The sequence below is a fragment of the Narcine bancroftii genome, chromosome 14 (assembly GCF_036971445.1).
Source record: "Narcine bancroftii isolate sNarBan1 chromosome 14, sNarBan1.hap1, whole genome shotgun sequence".
Taxonomy (NCBI): Eukaryota; Metazoa; Chordata; class Chondrichthyes; order Torpediniformes; family Narcinidae; genus Narcine; species Narcine bancroftii.
Genome location: NC_091482.1, coordinates 69,037,985 through 69,058,204, shown reverse-complemented (window position 1 = coordinate 69,058,204; position 20,220 = coordinate 69,037,985). Strand labels below are relative to the sequence as shown.

General features: G+C 42.6%; 2 protein-coding genes across 11 annotated transcripts in view; one reads left to right on the top strand and one right to left on the bottom strand.

The window, feature by feature from the left end:
* Positions 1-159: 159 nt before the first annotated feature.
* On the top strand, positions 160-17,405 carry mrps11 (mitochondrial ribosomal protein S11). 3 transcript variants are annotated; one of them, XM_069911925.1, is made up of 6 exons: positions 160-215; positions 4,973-5,089; positions 6,393-6,491; positions 8,426-8,555; positions 13,892-13,957; positions 16,878-17,405. In XM_069911925.1, the coding sequence occupies exons 1-6, from the start codon at positions 205-207 to the stop codon at positions 16,983-16,985; spliced, it is 531 nt and encodes a 176-aa protein (XP_069768026.1). In that variant the 5' UTR covers positions 160-204; the 3' UTR covers positions 16,986-17,405. The 3 variants fall into 3 exon arrangements, 2 of the variants coding, with proteins under 2 accessions (XP_069768026.1, XP_069768025.1); XR_011348921.1 differs by lacking the exons at positions 160-215; positions 16,878-17,405 and adding exons at positions 272-400; positions 12,810-12,997; XM_069911924.1 differs by lacking the exon at positions 160-215 and adding an exon at positions 293-400.
* Positions 10,555-20,220, bottom strand: part of det1 (DET1 partner of COP1 E3 ubiquitin ligase) — a 27,674-nt gene continuing 18,008 nt past the window's right edge. For 3 of the 8 annotated variants that reach the window (XR_011348912.1, XR_011348919.1, XR_011348918.1), the window contains exon 6: positions 10,555-12,370. The gene's annotated coding sequence lies outside the window, so the exon portion shown is untranslated. Of the gene's footprint in view, positions 12,371-19,449; positions 19,709-19,952; positions 20,078-20,220 lie in introns of all 8 variants that reach the window. The other 5 variants (XR_011348916.1, XR_011348915.1, XR_011348917.1 and 2 more) reach the window with 5 other exon arrangements.

Below are 20,220 nucleotides of genomic sequence, written 5' to 3'. Positions count from 1 at the left end.
CTCGCCCCACCTTCACCGGTAACATTTAGTGGTTGGTTCCAATATTATTACAGCAAATCTGCCGACGAAATGATCGACCCCCCCCCCCCCCCATGATGGTTGGAACAGTCTGGTGGGCGAGACCAAAGGCGATGGGGGGGGGGGGGTCATTATTGGGCAAATCTTTACCCTGAGTTACCACAAGACGGGAAATCTCCAAAGAACATGTTGTCCGGGTATATTTATTACTTCCTTCTTCACCTGGAGGGGGACGTGGGGTGGGGGGGTGATGACGACCTCCCGTCTCCATTACCCGCCCCCCCCTCCTACTGGCGGGGACTCGGCTTCCCTCCATGATGGCGGCCGTGTGTGGGGCGCTCCGGACCTTGGGCCGAGGCCTGATGCGGCCTGTGGGCAGCGGGTAAGTGTTGGGGGGGGCGGCCCGAGTCCCCCCCAACTCCCCTCCCCACTCCACCCCCCCCCCCCCACCCGAGCTGACAGGTCCGTCCGAGACCGCCCGTAACGTGGGGGAACAACGCCTGACATCCCCCCTGGACCCCCTGATATTCCCCCCTGGACCCCCTGATATTCCCCCCTGGACCCCCTGATATTCCCCCCTGGACCCCCTGATATTCCCCCCTGGACCCCCTGATATTCCCCCCTGGACCCCCTGATATTCCCCCCTGGACCCCCTGATATTCCCCCCTGGACCCCCTGATATTCCCCCCTGGACCCCCTGATATTCCCCCCTGGACCCCCTGATATTCCCCCCTGGACCCCCTGATATTCCCCCCTGGACCCCCTGATATTCCCCCCTGGACCCCCTGATATTCCCCCCTGGACCCCCTGATATTCCCCCCTGGACCCCCTGATATTCCCCCCTGGACCCCCTGATATTCCCCCCTGGACCCCCTGATATTCCCCCCTGGACCCCCTGATATTCCCCCCTGTCATCCCCCCTGTCATCCCCCCTGTCATCCCCCCTGTCATCCCCCCTGTCATCCCCCCCTGGACCCCCTGATATTCCCCCCTGTCATCCCCCCTGTCATCCCCCCTGTCCCCCCCCTGGACCCCCTGATATTCCCCCCCTGGACCCCCTGATATTCCCCCCCTGGACCCCCTGATATTCCCCCCTGGACCCCCTGATATTCCCCCCTGGACCCCCTGATATTCCCCCCTGGATCCCCTGATATTCCCCCCTAGACCCCCTGATATTCCTCCCTGGACCCCTGATATTCCTCCCTGGACCCCCTGATATTCCCCCCTGGACCCCCTGATATTCCCCCCTGTCATCCCCCCCTGGACCCCCTGATATTCCCCCCCTGGACTCCCTGATATTCCCCCCCTGATATTCCCCCCTGGACCCCCTGATATTCCCCCCTGGACCCCCTGATATTCCCCCCTGGACCCCCTGATATTCCCCCCTAGACCCCCTGATATTCCTCCCTGGACCCCCTGATATTCCCCCCTGGACCCCCTGATATTCCCCCCTTGGCCCCCTGATATTCCCCCCTGGACCCCCTGATATTCCCCCCTGGACCCCCTGATATTCCCCCCTGGACCCCCTGATATTCCCCCCTGGACCCCCTGATATTCCCCCCTGGACCCCCTGATATTCCCCCCTGGACCCCCTGATATTCCCCCCTGGACCCCCTGATATTCCCCCCTGGACCCCCTGATATTCCCCCCTGGACCCCCTGATATTCCCCCCTAGACCCCCTGATATTCCTCCCTGGACCCCCTGATATTCCTCCCTGGACCCCCTGATATTCCTCCCTGGACCCCCTGATATTCCTCCCTGGACCCCCTGATATTCCTCCCTGGACCCCCTGATATTCCCCCCTGGACCCCCTGATATTCCCCCCTGGACCCCCTGATATTCCCCCCTGGACCCCCTGATATTCCCCCCTGATATTCCCCCCTGATATTCCCCCCTGTCATCCCCCCTGTCATCCCCCCCTGGACCCCCTGATATTCCCCCCCTGGACTCCCTGATATTCCCCCCCTGGACTCCCTGATATTCCCCCCCTGGACCCCCTGATATTCCCCCCCTGGACCCCCTGATATTCCCCCCCTGGACCCCCTGATATTCCCCCCCTGGACCCCCTGATATTCCCCCCCTGGACCCCCTGATATTCCCCCCCCTGGACCCCCTGATATTCCCCCCCCTGGACCCCCTGATATTCCCCCCCCTGGACCCCCTGATATTCCCCCCCCTGGACCCCCTGATATTCCCCCCCCTGGACCCCCTGATATTCCCCCCCCTGGACCCCCTGATATTCCCCCCCTGGACCCCCTGATATTCCCCCCCTGGACCCCCTGATATTCCCCCCCTGGACCCCCTGATATTCCCCCCTGGACCCCCTGATATTCCCCCCTGGACCCCCTGATATTCCCCCCTAGACCCCCTGATATTCCTCCCTGGACCCCCTGATATTCCTCCCTGGACCCCCTGATATTCCCCCCTGGACCCCCTGATATTCCCCCCTGATATTCCCCCCTGATATTCCCCCCTGATATTCCCCCCTGATATTCCCCCCTGATATTCCCCCCTGATATTCCCCCCTGATATTCCCCCCTGATATTCCCCCCTGTCATCCCCCCTGTCATCCCCCCTGTCATCCCCCCTGTCATCCCCCCCTGGACCCCCTGATATTCCCCCCCTGGACTCCCTGATATTCCCCCCCTGGACTCCCTGATATTCCCCCCCTGGACTCCCTGATATTCCCCCCCTGGACCCCCTGATATTCCCCCCCTGGACCCCCTGATATTCCCCCCCTGGACCCCCTGATATTCCCCCCCCTGGACCCCCTGATATTCCCCCCCCTGGACCCCCTGATATTCCCCCCCCTGGACCCCCTGATATTCCCCCCCCTGGACCCCCTGATATTCCCCCCTGGACCCCCTGATATTCCCCCCCTGGACCCCCTGATATTCCCCCCCTGGACCCCCTGATATTCCCCCCCTGGACCCTCTCCAACCAGGTAGCATCGACACCGCCCCTAATATTCCCCCCTGACATCCCCCCTGGATCCCCCCTGATATTCCCCCCTAGATCACCTGATATTCCACCTGGACCCTGTCCAACCAGGTGGCATCGACACCGCCCCTAATATTCCGTCAGGGCAAGCTGGAGCCTTTCACACCACACCATAACTTACAGGTAATTCTGCAACTCTGGATTTTAAGGGGAGGGATCCCTCCTCCAGCAGTGACAATGCGAGAGCAGGTTGTGCTTTCGCCAGAAGGGCGATTGGTGAGTTAACTTGGCCAGGGTCTGACAATTGCTCCCTGCATGTATCAAAACCTGGTTGAAATCTACTCGCCTTGCCTAGCAATTCAACCTGCAATATTGGCAGGTTAATTCAGATGTAATAGATAGTATAGGGTGAAAAATGAAAGTCTGCATTGTTATGATTGTAGTAAAAACACTAAAAAGTTGAAGGAACTGAACAGATCCATTGGGATCCATTGCTGGTAAAGATACACAGTGAAACCTTGGGAGCCGGCACCTGTGGGGATTGGTAGTTGTCAAATAAGTGAATTTTCCATTTTCTTGAGACTAACTCTTACAATGCCTAACTCAAACCTGCATTAAGAATAAACAGGTTTTTTCTGATGTTGTAAGCCAAGTTAACAACCTTCTGGAGTTTTTTTTCCTGTCCTGAGAGATGGTGCCTCCATACCAGCCAGAATGCTCTCCGCCTGTAGAGGTTTACGATGTCTTCGGTGACATGTGGCCACTGTGATCAACGTGGGGTCGAAATGGCATAGCAGGGGTCGATTTGGTGTCTTGGCATGGCATTTATGGTTGAAATCTTTAATACTCAGATTTCTGATTTATTGTCAGAGAGCATGCATGGCATCCTTTCTCCTGTGTGCACAACAGAATTACCACTAATTTCATACCCAAAGTCAGGGTATCTACTCTTCTTCCCTTGTGGTTCCTGTAAGCCTTTGGTCATAGTGGCACTTTAAAGCCTCTACATATACTACGTGTGTATATATCTCTCTTTCCTCTCTCCTCTCTCCTCTCTCATAATATATATATGTGTATACGCTAATCTTTGTGAGGTTTTTCAGTTGGTTGTTTTTCCAGACTCTTTTGTGTAGTCTTCCAAAGGCACTATTTGCCTTGGCGAGTCTGTTGTCTATCTCGTTGTCGATCCTTGCATCCGATGAAATGGTGCAGCCGAGGTAGGTAAACTGGTTGATGTCTGTGTGTACCAGCCACAAAACCCCTCACTTGTCTGCCACCCTGGTTACTGTCTCTTGGGTCATCTCCTCTGCTGCTTCTCAAATAGGAGGTGGTCTCCCCATTTTCTGGTGCCCTGTGCCAGTTTTCTGCTTTCCCAGAGTCTGCAACCCCTCAAGGCCTGCTGCTGATCAGAGGTGCTGCCAACTTGGACCCAGATTCTGTGGTCACAGGATTTAAAATAAACCACCGTCCACTCTTTAACAGGACGTTTAAAGTCTTTATGGAGCTGTCAGTAGTTGGATTGGATGGTAGAGCCCTGTGGAGGTGCACTCCGTCTCCTTGCTCTCCATGGGACTGCACCACACAGTTGCAGCAGCTCTGGCAATGCCACCATTTTCTTTTAACTCTTTATCATTTATTCATTTTCTATCCATGTATGCTGTCTGGCCTGTTAACTGGCCTGTTAAATACCTTTAATCATTTACATTGCTGGACTCTTTTTGGCATTTTGCATTTGTACTTTTTTCAAAAGGCAATATTCCTTAAAATACTTCTATTTTCAGCTCTGCTTTATGTTTACATAAATAAATATTAACATATCATTGCCATATACATAGTAGAGCCAGTAAAATCAGGAGTTCAGGAGTGTAGTAAGATGTTCTCCAGATAAGTGCTCATGGATCATCCCCATGAGTTACACATCTTCATAAAAATTCAGTTTACTATATTTCTCTGTGCAGCATTGCTTAGTTTGTGCTAACTTGTTCTCATTTATCTTCTCCCATTTCTCATCAGTTCAGTGGAAGCCCAGTGCCGATTAATACAAACAAGTTTCCAGAAGCAACAGGAACCAGCAGAAAAACAGAGTACATTGACTGAGTTGACACAGTCCAAGGAGTCAGCAGATTTCAGGTATTCCATTTCTTTACCAGTTGCACTATTGCAGGCTTTTGATCTGTTGAGGGGAACCAATTGCCTAATTTTCATCCAGGTCATACATTTTCATTTGTGGCCATATAGACGTTGTGACATTTGAAAAATGAACAACTCTTTTTTTGGAACAGGATCTTGATGAGGCTACTTGCAAAATGATCTGATCTTTCATGTGGAGCTGGGCCCATTTAGTGCAGTCCCAGTCAGGGTGGTTGACAAGGGTTAAATAATTTAAGACATAAGAGTGATCCAGCATGGAAAAAGGTCCCTCAGCCCAACTCATCCATGCCAACCAAGGTATACCTTGTCCCATTTGCCTGCATTAGTCCCATATCCTTCTAAATCTTTTGTAACCACAAAACTATCTAAATGTCTTTTAAATGTTGTCATTGTACCTGTGTCTAACACTTCCTCTGAAGCTTGTTGGGTATTCATGATACTTTCTGTGTGGAAAAATTTACCTTTCTGGTCCCTTTGAATCTTTCTCCTCAAGTCTATATCCTCTTGTTTCAAGCTCCCTTACTCTGAAGGAAAATGACTGGGGCCAACAATCTCATCTATACCTTTCATGAGTTTAACTTCTGTCAGGTCATTCCTTTCCCTTTAGTGGTCCAACAGATAGTCCTGGCCTATCCACTCTCCTCGTATCTCAAGCCTGCTAGTCCCAGCAACATTGGTGAACCTTTTCTGCACCATCCCCCACTCCCACCCTAACTTCAACTCTTCCTTCCTGTAGTTTGGTGACCAGAACTGCTCACAAAGTACCAGATAGGGTCTCACTAATGTCCCATACAGATATAACATGATGTCCTGACCCTGAACTAACCTCCCTATGTGAGACCTTATCAAAAGCTTTACTATATCCCATGCAGACAACAGCCATAGCCTTTCCTTCATCTACTTTCTTGGTAACCTCCTCATAAAACTCTATAAACACGACCTACCACACACAAAGCCATACTGACTGTCCTTAATCAGGCCTTGACTGTCCAAATACTTGTATATCCAATCTCTTAGAACATCTTCCAATCATTTACCTACTACTGATGACAGGTTACCAGCCTGTAATTTCCCGGTTTAGTTATTATTGATCACTCTAAGTTTGTCCTTAATTATCAATGATAAAGCTCAATACTGGGTCATAAATGCAACAATACTAGGTTATTAATAATATTAGGCAAAAATTTCATTTGTTTATTTAGAGGGGAGAAAAGTGAACACTTGAGCTCATGTTCTGGTTGTATTATTTACATTGTGAAATGAATATTCTTTCTGTTTATAGTATTCTACCTCCAATGCCAGGTCAGGAGAGCTCTTTGCGTTGGGAGGGCAAGAAGTATGAAGAACTACACATAGTGCATATCAAGGCAACATATAATAAGTAAGATGGGTGATAATTTATGAATTATCTTGATTCTGATATTATTAGCTTCTCTTTAGGTTACAAGTGCAAAAAAAATTAACTGATATTCCTATTGCTCCTTCATTCATTCTTGTTTAAAAATGTGTCATGAATTTAATGTAAATTAAATTTAAGCATACAGCATGGTAACAGGCCATTTTGGCCCACAGGCCCATGCCACCTAATTACACTCAATCAACCTACAGCCCCTGGTAAGTTTCAAATGGTGGGAGGAAACCGGAACCCTGAAGGAAATCCACACACGGGGAGAATGTACTAGCTCCTTACAAACCCCGGTCCCAATCGCTGCAGTTATAACAGCGTGGTGCGAACCGCTAATCTTTAGTGGACATCACAATTCAAACTTTCAAAAGCATGTTGTCCGTGTGTAAAACAAAATATCCACTTTTACAAGTCTACTTCATAGTAATTGGCAAAGCCTGTATCCTCAGGAGAGGTTTGATGGGGAAGACTAGTGAGAGGAGTAGAAATGGCAGTCAAAAATCAGCATTGCACTTAAACCTTTAAAGTGCTGTAAGGAATCTGTAGTATTTCAAAAATAACTTGCATTTAATAGAACTTTTAAAATATCAAAAAAAGATCAAATGTAATTTAACAAAAATAAAGTAAGCACAAAACTAGCAAGCAAATTTATTCAATGATTCATTTGTCAAGACTATTAATACAGAAAGCCATGCATATTAGAATCCTGCCTTCTCTATCCCACCTTCTCCTTGTGCTCTTTTACTTCTTCCTTTCCGCCTACCTTCACATTAACTACCATAGTCCATCTGCCACTGATACCCTCATCTGTATGTTACCTCCACACTAAACCTCTCTCTCTCTCTCTCTCTCTCTCTCTCTCTCTCTCTCTCTCTTTCTACCCGCCCCACCACCTCACCGATATCCCTAACGTGAACTTGCATTGGGTTCAGCTACGCCAATATCTCAAAGTTCCAGAATTTGTGTTTAAATTACTTCTTAGCCCCATCCTGAACTTCCTTCAAACCTAATTCCTTTTGTCCCAATCTCTGTCGTTCTGATGCTTGCATTTTACTTTGCCTTGACTGCTCTCATAAATTACTCTCACAGTATTGGGCCGAATTCTGGAATTTTCATCTCTAATTCTTTTCTTTAACTCTTCTTTAAAAAAATAATTCTAAACAAACTTTTCCATTTTATAATTCCTCCTTTGCTCCAATTACCATTTTTTCATTACATTGTCTATCATCTTGTATTTTTTTTAATCCTAAAGCTCGTTTACAACTGCAAATTGTATTTTTTGTAAAATGTAGTATTTGAATATGCTTCACTGAGATGGACTCAGTGTATGTATGAGTTGATTGCTCATTTTTGATGACCGAATTAAGCAATATCCTGTCTCACAGCTTGGTCATTTCTTCTGCTGGCTGAAATGATAGTTACACCACCTTGGGCCACAGAACCGCTAGTAATGTTCATAGAATTAAACTATCCATAGTTTGATACCAGTTAGAGATCTCCTCCATGGAATTCCTTGTGTAAAGATTGCAAGCAATAGGAAAAGTGGCACAATGTAATGTGAGGTTAGGGTCTCTATGTATTGCAGTTTGTATTTCTTTATTTGTTTACACATGTTGAGTCCAATTTTTTTTGCACTACCGAACAAGTGGCAATTCTGTCTTACCCACAGGAAAATGAATCTCGGGGTTGTATGGGATATCATGTACATAGGTACTCTGACCATAAATCTTATGGCCCAAATAGGAAGAAGTAATGTTTGTGAACTTTGTGAATATTTGATGTTGGATTGTGCTTTAAAGTTAATATTCTTAATTTAAGTTTTATTTTGTGGTCATTAGCATGGTCAACAAATTTATATTGTTTATTTTCTCATCTTTTTCCATCTCTTACACACTTGTATTTTTCTCAAGCACGCACATTCAGGTTACTACCCACGATGGACGGAGCATGTTGCGTACTTCATGTGGTACCGAAGGGTTTAAAAACACAAAGAAGGGAACTCCGATTGCTGCTCAGACAGCTGGCATTTCAGCAGCGGTGGTAAATCAGTATTCTTCTTCCCCAATATTGACTTGCCTTTACAATGAATGAGCTTCCAGTTTCAACGCTGCATCGGAGAAATTGTAAAAAAAAAGCATCTTTTGACACTTTATAAGATCCAGTAGTCTTTAAGTCCGAGGTTCATGGAACTTTCTTTAGTTTGTTATTACACAGTGGATTCTGATAAAGACCTTTCCACTGAAGATTCCAATCACTATGAATGTCGTTAACAGATTTGCATTCTGCTGGCTATATGGGTTCCAGGTGAAATACATGCCCATTTATTTAACAATGGACATGGTATCACAGGACCAAACATTCTGATCCCAACTTCAGAAAAGCTATAAAAATGGTGTGTATTCCGTTCTCAGCATGAAACCCAGTACATGGTGTGACAGTGAGAGAAATGAAAATGTCATGCTGTTGCAATAAGGATTGCTTTTCTTTTTTTTGGCTCCAGTTCATTGCTGCTGTAGGAAAGATTAAGCAAACTTCACTGCACATAGAACGGATATCCTGCCTCACTGGGCAGTACTTGATGTTGATGCTGGCTCCGTTACCAAAAAAAAAAGATCGTTGTAAACACAGTTCATCAATAATATTCGGCCTACCCAAGTGAGAATCTGTATATATTTTACACCAGATCCTCTTCGGATTGGCAGGCAATGGTCCTTATTCATCTTTCAGATCAATAGCAGGTTAGATCTCAACAATAATTAGTGGTATCTGCCAATATATCCATGCATCATTGATTTACATCATTGTTTTTGACCTCGGGGAAATATTAAACTATCAATTAGAAACATTATGTATTGTTTTTTTTTCAAGAAGGTGTGAGCCTTGCACAATTTTTTTTTTTCAAAGCATGGTACTGTATTACCAAAGCTGTTTTCTGAGCTTGCTTGCTGGAGCTAAACACTAGGCATGGTGCACGGCCATGCACTTTTGCCTGAATTTCAGAATTGAAGGATATCCACTTAGAACATAAATGCTTAGGAATTCCTTCAGCCAGAGTGGTAAATCTGTGCCATATGTTACCACAGACAGTTATGCATCCAGGTCATTGAGTGTATTCTTGATTAGCCAGGGCATCAAAGATTATAAGGAGAAGTTTGGATAGTGAGGCTGGATGGGAAAAATAGATCAGCTCATGATTAAATAGTAGGGCAGACTTAATAGGCTGAATAGTCTATTTTTGTTCCTGTCTTGTGGTCTTGTTGTCTTAAGGAATTGCAGATGTTGGGTAGAGTTTTAAGCAGTGGAGAACTCTTGGTAGTTCATCTCTAACTCAGCAGGAAAATCAGGTTTCTGGATGTGAGCACGGCTGATGTTGAACAATTCATTGCCAGTAGTTTCATTGGAAGCGTGAGTTTCTTTGTGGTTTGTCCCAGAGAAAATTTGGTGCATTTCATACAGTTTCATGGTCATCAACAATTAATTCTTTTGGAGATGTATTATTCGGTTTGGAAAGTGCAGCATTTCTTAATTTGGTTTAAACATACTGCATTTAAAGAAATGGCATTATTTTGCTAATGTCATTCTGTGTTACTTTTTTAAAAAATTGTGTTTGATTTATTATTTTCATCTACATTAAAGAGATTAACTCTTTAAGAATCCTTGGCTTGGGGGACAGATAATCTCCAGGAAATTCTTCATGTCCTCCTTTGAGTTGGAGAATATATTACCTGGGAATATGTGCAAACAGATTAGCCTGCATTAAATATGATGTGTCCCAAGCTGACCCTCACCAAGGATGCCAGTATATTATTATTTTTATAGCAGAGAAGATGTGAAAGCTTTTTCACAATGAGAGAGTTTGGACGTCTTGTATGAAAAATGTTCAGGGATATACTTGCAGTCGTAGCAACACATACTTGTGGCTAATCAATAGGTCGGCTTGATTTGAGTCATGAGCCATATTAAAATGCCTTGACAATTACTTGAAACCTATGATTGTGAAAGCCTCCATTTGTATTTTAGCGTTTAAATGGTATATTTTATTGTTCACTTAGAAATCACAAAATGTTAATAGATTACCTGGCTAGCCAGAATGTATTTATTTATCCTCCATTTCATTCTGCACACAAAATCCTCGAAAGCTATACATTTAATTAGGCAAAAACAAACCACTGCAGTTCAGGCAGCGTCTGGAGGGAAATAGGCAGTCAATGTTTCAGCTCGACTCCATTCAGTCCAGATGAAGCGTCTCAACCTGAAACGTTGTTCATTTCCTCCACGGATGCTGCCAGAAACACTGAGTTCCTCCAGTGTTGTTGTTATTTGTGCTTCATATTCCAGTACCTACAGTCTCTTGGGTAACTCATTTATTCAGGAGCTTGGCTTCACTGATCTGTAAATGTCAAAATAATTAACTGGGAACTCCTGATGGCTTCAATCCACCCCTCTACTCCCACATGACACAAAAGTTATTACCTCTCATTCTTGGGTCCTGGATACAGCAGGTATAGCTGTCCTTTGGAGAGACTGTCAAGAAATCACAGAAGAACGTTGGGGGGCATGGGTAGCATAGCAGTTAGTGCAAAGCTGTTACAGCAATCAGGAATGGGATTCGAAATTCCCACTGTCTGTAAGGAGTTTGCACATTCTCCCTGTGTCTGCGTGAGTTTCCTCCCAACATTCAAAAACGCACCGGGGTTTTGGTCAATTGGGTGGCATGTGCTAGTGGGCTGAAAGGGTCGTTCTGTATGTCTAAATTTGAAAATTAAATTTTACTTTTTTTTAATAAAAACATCTACTCTGTTTTGTACTGATATATAAGCTTTCTTTTCATTCCTTTCCTGTTCTGTCAGATCCTCACTCTCATCAGGCTTGACTGATGTATTTCAGACATCATTTGTAGTTCTGCCAAGACAGGAAGTGCATTTGCCCTCCTGGGATAGTTTCATAAAATCTAAGACACTCACATTTGCACTCACAGCTGGAATATGTGCCTCACAGAGGACTAGCTCTCTGCAGTGCTTTGAGGTTACTCAGAATAATTATTCTGATAAGATAATCCTACTGATTTTAAATGTGTTGATGAGCAAAATAGCAAGGAAATCTGAACCCAGTTCCAAGGACCATAAATCCACAGTGGAAGGTTGACAGATGGGAAGGAATTAAATTTAACCATAATGTCATATTTGACAGTCATCTTTTAACCATCCAAATGCAACTTAAATTACAATTTTAAATTTCTCTTGGGAGGAATTAAGTTGATCAGATGGAAACGTGATGAGCCTGCAATGTAATTAGAACTTCATTTTGAAATGGATGCTATTTCTACCTGTATTCATTTTATTTTGGTAAGCTCACCGTGAATACTTCAAAATAACAATGCGCTTCATCAGCCTTGATGAAGGGCTCTGATGTGAAACGTCGACCTTTTTTCTCCCACTGATGCTGCTCGATCTGCTGAGTTCCTCCAGCAGGATTTTTTTTGCTCCAGATTACAGCATCATCAATGGCTTGCGTGTAGCAAGCATTTTTAAAAGGTTCCTTTTATTGTCACATAATACATTAAAAATGTAATATACATCATATACTTCAACTTTTGTCTGCTGTAAGGCAAACAAAGAGCCACGATGAGCATTTCCTGGCGTCTCGTCTCGATAAGGAGAAAGAGAAGCAAAAGAGAGTCTCTTCAGATGCACAGGCTCCAGTTCAAACCATCAGCAGCCTAAGCTCCAGATCCAAACTGGTACGATCAGGAAGCCTTCAGGAGACTTTCTTTCCCTCAGCACCCTCTTGTATCCAAGTTCCAATATCAGGTTCCCATCGGCCAGTTTCCAGCAGTCTGTGATCAGGTTGATTAGCTAAAAAAATTACATATAATTTTTTATTTAAAAAATTTTAGACATCCAACACAGTAACAGACCCTTTCGGCCCAATTACACCCAATTACACCCATTGACCTACAACCCCTGGTACATTTTGAAGGGTGGGAGGAAACTGGAGACGGGAGAATGTACAAACTCCTTGCAGACAGAGCAGGATTCAAACTCTGGCCAATGGCGCTGAAACCGTGTTGAGCTAACTGCTACACCAACTGTGCTGTTCTCAGTTATTTAATTCTATTGTGTTTGTGAAGTAGTATCTGTTTGCAAAATCATCTAATCCTCACTGTAACCACAGTCAGCTCTATTGCCCTTCTAGCAGTATTTTGTAGACTTTTACTGATAAACTTGACCAACCACATTTTAAAAATTAATTATAAAGTTGGTGTGAAAATACTTATGTGGTGCTGTCTTGCAGAAGTTGGAAAAAGGCTGCTGGATGTGTCTCTGCTTGGTCCTCTCAACAAAAGCAATAGATTTTCAGAGAATCTTGAAAATGCTGTAATTGTATTACCGCACATTCAATAATAGCTTCAGCAGGTGGTGCTGATACAACAGTGAAGTCATCCTGCATCAGAAAGTAGAAAGATTGATTCACATGCAATCGTATGTACTTTTTAAAAAGTTCAGGTCTGTGATAAACATCTCAGTATGATAATATTGTTCATGCCCCTGTTCTGCAAGCACTCGGTCCCTAAAAGGTTCAGTAGAAGATCCATTCCTTGTCTACTCACTTAATGACTAATTAACGTATAATTTTATGGTTGGGCATTATGGTCACCAAAGAACTTCATTAACAGAATTATTCATTGTATATTACTTAACTTAATCCTGCTATGATCAATGTACCAGGAACAATATCCCTGCAAATCTGCCATTTTGTTGCCTATCTAACTTTTTTCATTATTCATTCACGGGATGTGGCCATTGCTTCCGTTTATTATTGCATACCCATATGGAGCCAAATAGAATAGATTTACTGATAACGCATTTTAAGGGCAATTTAAGAATCAACCATATTACCATGGTTACAGAGTATATGGATAACATGTGTAAATTTGTCCCTAGTAATAATTTGTTGGGAGATATTAAAAATCTGTGATTTTTTGAATTATATGAGACATTAAGCAATTGACTAATCACTCATCATGAAACTGAACACTTCCTTGCGTGTTCATTGGCCTGACATTGCCACTGCTAAGAGAAACTAACAAATAAGATGTAAGGTGGGAAGATACAAAGACTAGCTTGAGAGAAAAGTTAAGCAAGTAATTTTACAAGGGGAAAGTTTACACGGACAACTTGCACTTGTTAGAATGAAGCATGATTCATTGATAACTATTCGTCCTTTTTCAAAAATAAATAGTGGCATAACAATGGCATCAACAGATTTTGAATGATGAGGAAATGCAGAGGGCAAAGGAGAATTAATTTTTTTAAAAACGCTTAGCATTACTGTTCTGAGAAAATAAAGCGTTGCTATTTTTGTTTTGTGAACAGAAGGCAATCAATCAGGGAATAACCTTTGTTCGTGTAGCAGTGAAAGGTTTGGGACCTGGCAGGATGGTGAGTTCTCACATTCAGATTGCTAAGTGATTTCTGTATCTCCTCATTATTGTTGTCTTTATATTTCATGAAGCAGTTTTAAGGGTTTTAAAAAAAAACACATTTGTAAAATCCCCAATTTTATTTACTCAACAACCAGTTATAAGTTGAATATTTTCTTGAATGTTTATTGCATTAATATCGACTTAAATGTTCATCATATACCACACTATTACACAAAATAACTCGCCAACAGGATGGCATTAACATTGACTTCTCCCTCCCTTCTCTTTCCCCTTTCTTTGTCTTCTTTCCCTTAGCTCTGCACCCCTTCTCTTTCCATTCAGAGTCACCCCCATCCCCCTGCTTGCTGCTGTGCCCTCCCTCCTTTATCTACTTATTACCTCCTGCCTGTACGACTGTGCTCCTCTCCACCACCACTCCCCACCCCCCCACCAAACGTTTTGTTCGGATACCTAGCAACGTTTTTCCAAACCTTGTTGAAGGGCTCAAGCCCAAAACATTGGTTTGTATCTTTATCTTTGCTACATGAAGTACCTGCTGAGTTTCTCCAGCATTGTATTTTTACTTCAACCACGGTGTCTGAAAACTTTAATATTTTACTTCTGTAAATAATTCCATTCCAGCTAGGCAACAGCAGGATTGTTTAGAGGCCTATATTTTGAAACAATGCAGCCTTTTAAGGCAGGGCAGAAACTTGCCTTAATCCTGAAAAGGTACATTGTGCACTATGCTCCAATGTTCCAGGTATATATTTCAAATCTCGTCTCCTGCACTTGACTTAAATGTATTGATTTCAAATTGCATCTATTATTACCATGCCTGAGTGGTCATTCTCCAAGCACAAGCTACCATATTGGATGTTGAAGTTAAGCTTGCTACTGTGCTTATTGGAGGTTCACCTGAAAGTGAGATAGCATAAAGAATGAACTTGGATGTTCAAATACAGACCTTTCCCATTCCTCAGCTCCCCCCATGCAGTTTCAACAGATGAGCCCTCTGCTCTATCCTGTCTGAACACAGCTATGATTTTTTTTCCCTGACAAGCAATGCCACTCCTTCCCCTTTCATCCCTCCCACTCTAACGTGTCTAAAATGACAGAACCCTGGAACATGGAGTTGCCAATCCTGCCCCTCCTGCAACTAAGTTCATTAATGTCATAATTCCATGTGCCAATCCATGCTCTAAGATCGTTTGCCTTTCCAACAATATTCCATGCACTGAAATAGATGCACCCAGGAACATTATATTTACACTATGACATCCCTTTGATTTCTGTCTCTGCAGTCTTTACATCTTTTTCCTCCTCCACTCCAGTATCCACTCTGGTTCCCATCATCCTGCAAATCTAGTTTAAATACCCCAGATTAGCACTAGCAGGCCTTCCCACAAGGATGTCCGCTCCCCCTTGCATTGTGAAACGCGAGCGGTGTGAACACATAAGAAATTATGAAACAGAAAATGTATTTGCTTCAGCAATCTGATTTCTTCCCTCTGTCCCCAATGCCTTGGAAACAAAAATAAGCCCTTGCACCCTAGAGATGGCTTCTCAGAACACTGCACACAACTATTATTCATCATTATACCCCAGACTGCTCAGAGATTAATTCTTAGCAAATTAATTTAAGTAACATTTATTTGGTAAACCAGGCCTGATACTGCATCCACTGATGGTATTATAGTCTCGCTGCTGTTAGTTTGCATTCTTCCTTCTGGCTTTAATCCTTAAATACTTAATTTCTTCAAATTTGGTTCAATGGCTGAGAGCCAACATGATATAGAAATTTTAGTACAGGAATAGGCTAGTTAACCCATTGCCTTTTTTTTTGTTTTTGTATCCTGACCCCAATTCCTTTTGTAATATTTTTCTTTCTCTGTGCTTTTCTAATTCCCTGTGGGTTTAGCTGTATAGCAATAATCATTTGAGTACATAGAAAGACAGAAGATAAAATTGAGGCATCTTATTCAGAATCATACACGGGGCATCTATAAATGAACTCCTCAGCTCTTTCTTGGAAGGGCTTGTTCCCTGCATTTTCATAGGATACTTAAAAGAAAGGCTAGGTGTGTTGTGCATTATGTACACATTACGAGGTTTCATTCTCCATGTTCCTCTGACTTTGTAGCTATTGAATTCCTTTTGATGGTAACTAACTTACTTTCCTGAGAGAATGTGAAATTTCCAGGCCCAAAGATGGCTGGAGGAAAGGCAGAAAATCTCAAAATGTGGCATTTGAGGACAAGTATGTATACATTGAATTAAACATCGACCTAGGCCCCCGATTTATACATTGGGAATTGGTCAATGCCATGTCTCAGCTAAACTCCATGAATGATTTTTTTATATACATGAAAATAATTTACCTTTTGAAGTCTCCAAAAAAGTGGAGAATTTTCTGAGTGATCCTCCTATGTCCTTTTTACTTGTTCTCTGAAATTGGTCTGATTAAAGTGAAACTCTGATAATCAATCTGGTGACCTCGAGATATTGGTGTCTTTCGAGCAAATTCTAAACTATATCACAGTCCAACAGGCTTTTAAATCACTTTTTATCCCAGATGTTAGTACAGTAGTAGTATAATGAACTTGCCAGTGAAGCTGAGCTTAAAGGGAGTATATGCAATGGAATACTGGTGATCTTAAAGGAAGCACTGGAAACAGTATTTAGATTCAAGATTCTTTTATTGTCATGTAATATTACACAAAATTGCATTAGTCTGACGTAAGGCAAAGATTCGCCATCAGCAGAAATTGCACAGTGTGATTCACCTCCAGTGCTCCCGTAGCCTCTGTGACCACACAGCTAGACACAGATACTGACAGGATAAGGTCTTAGAGCTTCTTGTATATCAAGTTCACTGCTTTTTACATATATTTGAGGATATGGATATTTTTTTAAATGGTCTTTTTCTATTGCAGTCTGCCATAAAAGGATTAAGTATGGGTGGTCTCCAGGTGGTTTCAATTACAGACAACACTCCCATCCCCCACAATGGCTGTCGACCACGGAAAGCCCGCAGGATGTAAAGCCTTGCATTGCAACCAAAGAGGAATCAACAGGACCAGTTATTTATTTAAGAATCTTTTTTCAACATACTGCCACAAGAGCCATCTTTATTTGAATTCCAATTATCAAAAAGCTGGTGTTACAGATACATCAGACTGTGCTGGCTAAATTACGTGAAGACGTAGTATAATTCTGTGTTCCCAAATGGAGTAAGTGTTCATTTTAATAGCACCAAGAATCTTCATCCTTCAGTCAGTGACAAGACGTGTCATGAAATAAATTTTGAAAATACTGGAAGTGCATCCAGAAGCACCCTACGTTTTCATTTTTTAAACTTCAAAACGCAGAACACTGCTTTTTATAAGTTGATGTGGTAGCCTGATAATGATAGAAAATATGAGAAATGGAATAAAATCAGATGCATGCTGCTCACTACCTCAGACGTGTTCCCCACTCTAATCTTTTAATGTCCAACGTGTTCCTCGTGTAGTTGGAATAGTCTGAGCTAATTCAGTTCAGAACTGCAGCATTTAGACTGGTTTTGGGTTGTAGTATGAATGAATTATTGCTCATTAAATTTGATTAGTATTAATTAAATCCCTACTTTCCATTCAGCAGGGGACTGCTGAACACAAAGATTCATTCTATCCTGTTAGACTTGTCACTTGCATCCACAACCTTCACGAATACATTAAAGATATTAATGAACATTTCCTTCAGTTCCTAAATCATGTCAAGCAAGGATTTCAGTTGCAGATTAGTTGGGATGATATTTGAAGAGGTGAAAGACAGCAGGGTTGGTACCAAATTTCTCTAACTTTGTGTGATACAGCTGCTACACAGCATGGTCTCGCCACATGAATTGAGCTGCAGGAGAACCTACGGACAGCTCCCCAGCCAGGGTTAATCAGTGGGATCTAGGATAAAGAAAACTACTAATGATGGTTCAGCAATATCTGGTATAGATGCTGAGCGATTGACTGGAATAGCAGGCTCATCACAATCATCTTTTTTGAAGATGCTGCTAAGAATTATTTAATTGGCTGCAATGTTACTCCAGAAAAGATTCGATAAAGTGAGAAACCGGAACATTTGCACTCCCAACACATTTGAAAACACTTCTTCAAAGGACATGGTGCCCAGTTATTGTGCAGATTAAATGAGGAACCAGGCCCTTGCACGCTCATGCACGCACAACAATGAACAAGAGGACTCAATGGAGGCATGGCTCTTTGCTACACAGGACACTAAGAAGCTCCCAACCCTTCACCAGTGCACATTAACCAAATGATTTCTCCTGCGCTATTCCACAGTACTCAGCCTGGATTGAAGCAGAGTGGTCCCTTCGAGATGGCAAAATGTGCACGAGGTGCCCTTTATAGTACTGGAGGGAATCCAGCCCAGGTAATCTACAGGAAACCTGAAAGGTCTAATTGATTACAAAGGCCAATGGCCCAAGTACAAAGACACTTAAAGGGACTAATGGTCAGGTTTGCACTGATTGATTGGCAGGTGGTGTGTCTTCCAACCAGATAATGGGCAGAGCTGTCACATGATAGTCACGACCCTCCACAATACACCATCCTACTTACCTGTGTTCCACTTTCAGGGAACCATGGACTTGAAGCTCAAGATCAGGACCAAATAGCATATGCCAGCACTGGAACTTTCTATCTGATATATAGGTATATCCTACTGTAACCCGAGAAGAACTTGCTTATAATCCATACCACCAACTTTCATCTTATTAATTATTAATCATCTCTCCCAACATCCCTGAAAACTTTTCATCCTTTTTATTTTTAATGCAAATACTTTTCAGCTTTTAATTTTGGTACCTTATGCATCAAGTTGCAGAACACATTTTATCTCTTATCAATCAATTCACTAATGAACGTGCTTGATGGAGAAAAGCATTTAACTTGTACCTATTTTATGGTCATGTATTTAATGTCAAAGGTACATTTATTTAAGATTTCCAAGATTAGAACCTTTCCTTTTTGTTCTCACTGTGTACTCTATTTCTATTGTTTAAGTTTTAGGCAATAAGTCATGAGCAGAATTAGACCATTTGGCCATCAAGTCTGTTCTGTCATTTGATTCATGGCTGAAGTATTTTTCCTCAACCCTACCTTCTTGCCTTCTTACCAAAGCCTTTGACACTCAAGAATAATCAAGAACATATAAACATCTGCTTTAAATAGAGATGCCTGTGCAATGAATTCCACAAATCCTTCAACCTCTAGCTGAAGAATTTTTTCCACATCTATAAACCAAATTGGATGTAATTGGGCAGAATGGACTCATGAGCCAAAAGGCCTGTTACCATTTTTTGTGCTGTATGTATGTCTAATGTCTATTCTAAAGGGAAGTTCTCTTATTCTGAGGCAGTGTCTTCTGGTCCTAGACTCTCCCACTATTGGAAACATCTCCAAATCCTCTCTATACAGCCCTTTAAAGATTAGATTTGGTACGTTAACCTACCTTGCAACAACAGATGTGAAAAACCACCTAAAAGTTTGGTTCCACAGGAACTGTACTGCAATCCATTCAGTTGGCTGCTGTTCAGATATTTAAGACAATTTCTTCAAGTAGATTTCTATGGAAGATGTATCAAACTTGCTCCTGAAGTTGTGCCCATAGGTACTTATCAACTGAATGAGTTTCTTCCTCATTAACTCTCAGCCATAGGGTCAATAAAATATTCTGAGATAACTGAGCATGGTTGCCTCTCTTCCAGTCTCTAAGATGCAGAAAAATAGCCTCACTGGACAGTTGAAAAACTCGATTAAATAGATTTATACTGCAACAAGCAATAGTTATCCACTGAAACATTTGAAAAGTAATAATCGTTTATAATTATTTCAACTAATATCTCTGAAGAGGAAAAACATCCAGTCCAGAACAATTTTTTCTTTGTATCAAGTAATTGGACAGAAAATTGTTTCACACAAGCCTCAGAATATGCTCAACTCCTAATTAATTACCTCTTGATTCTCAAGCCAAATCCATTCCCAGTCACTGTCAAAGCCTGTGCAATCCTGAATTAGCTTAGTTACAAAGCCTTGCTGTGGGTCTGACAGGATCACGGGCTGATATTGAATGAGGCCACCTAAACGGGTTGAGATGGGGGAAAGATTTGGTTTTAAATAAGTACAGTAGTTGTAAATAGGGAATCCCAGTAATACACACATTTCTGTCTGTAAAAATTAAGTGGATATCATTTTCAGAAGATAAATCTCCATCTGAAATGTT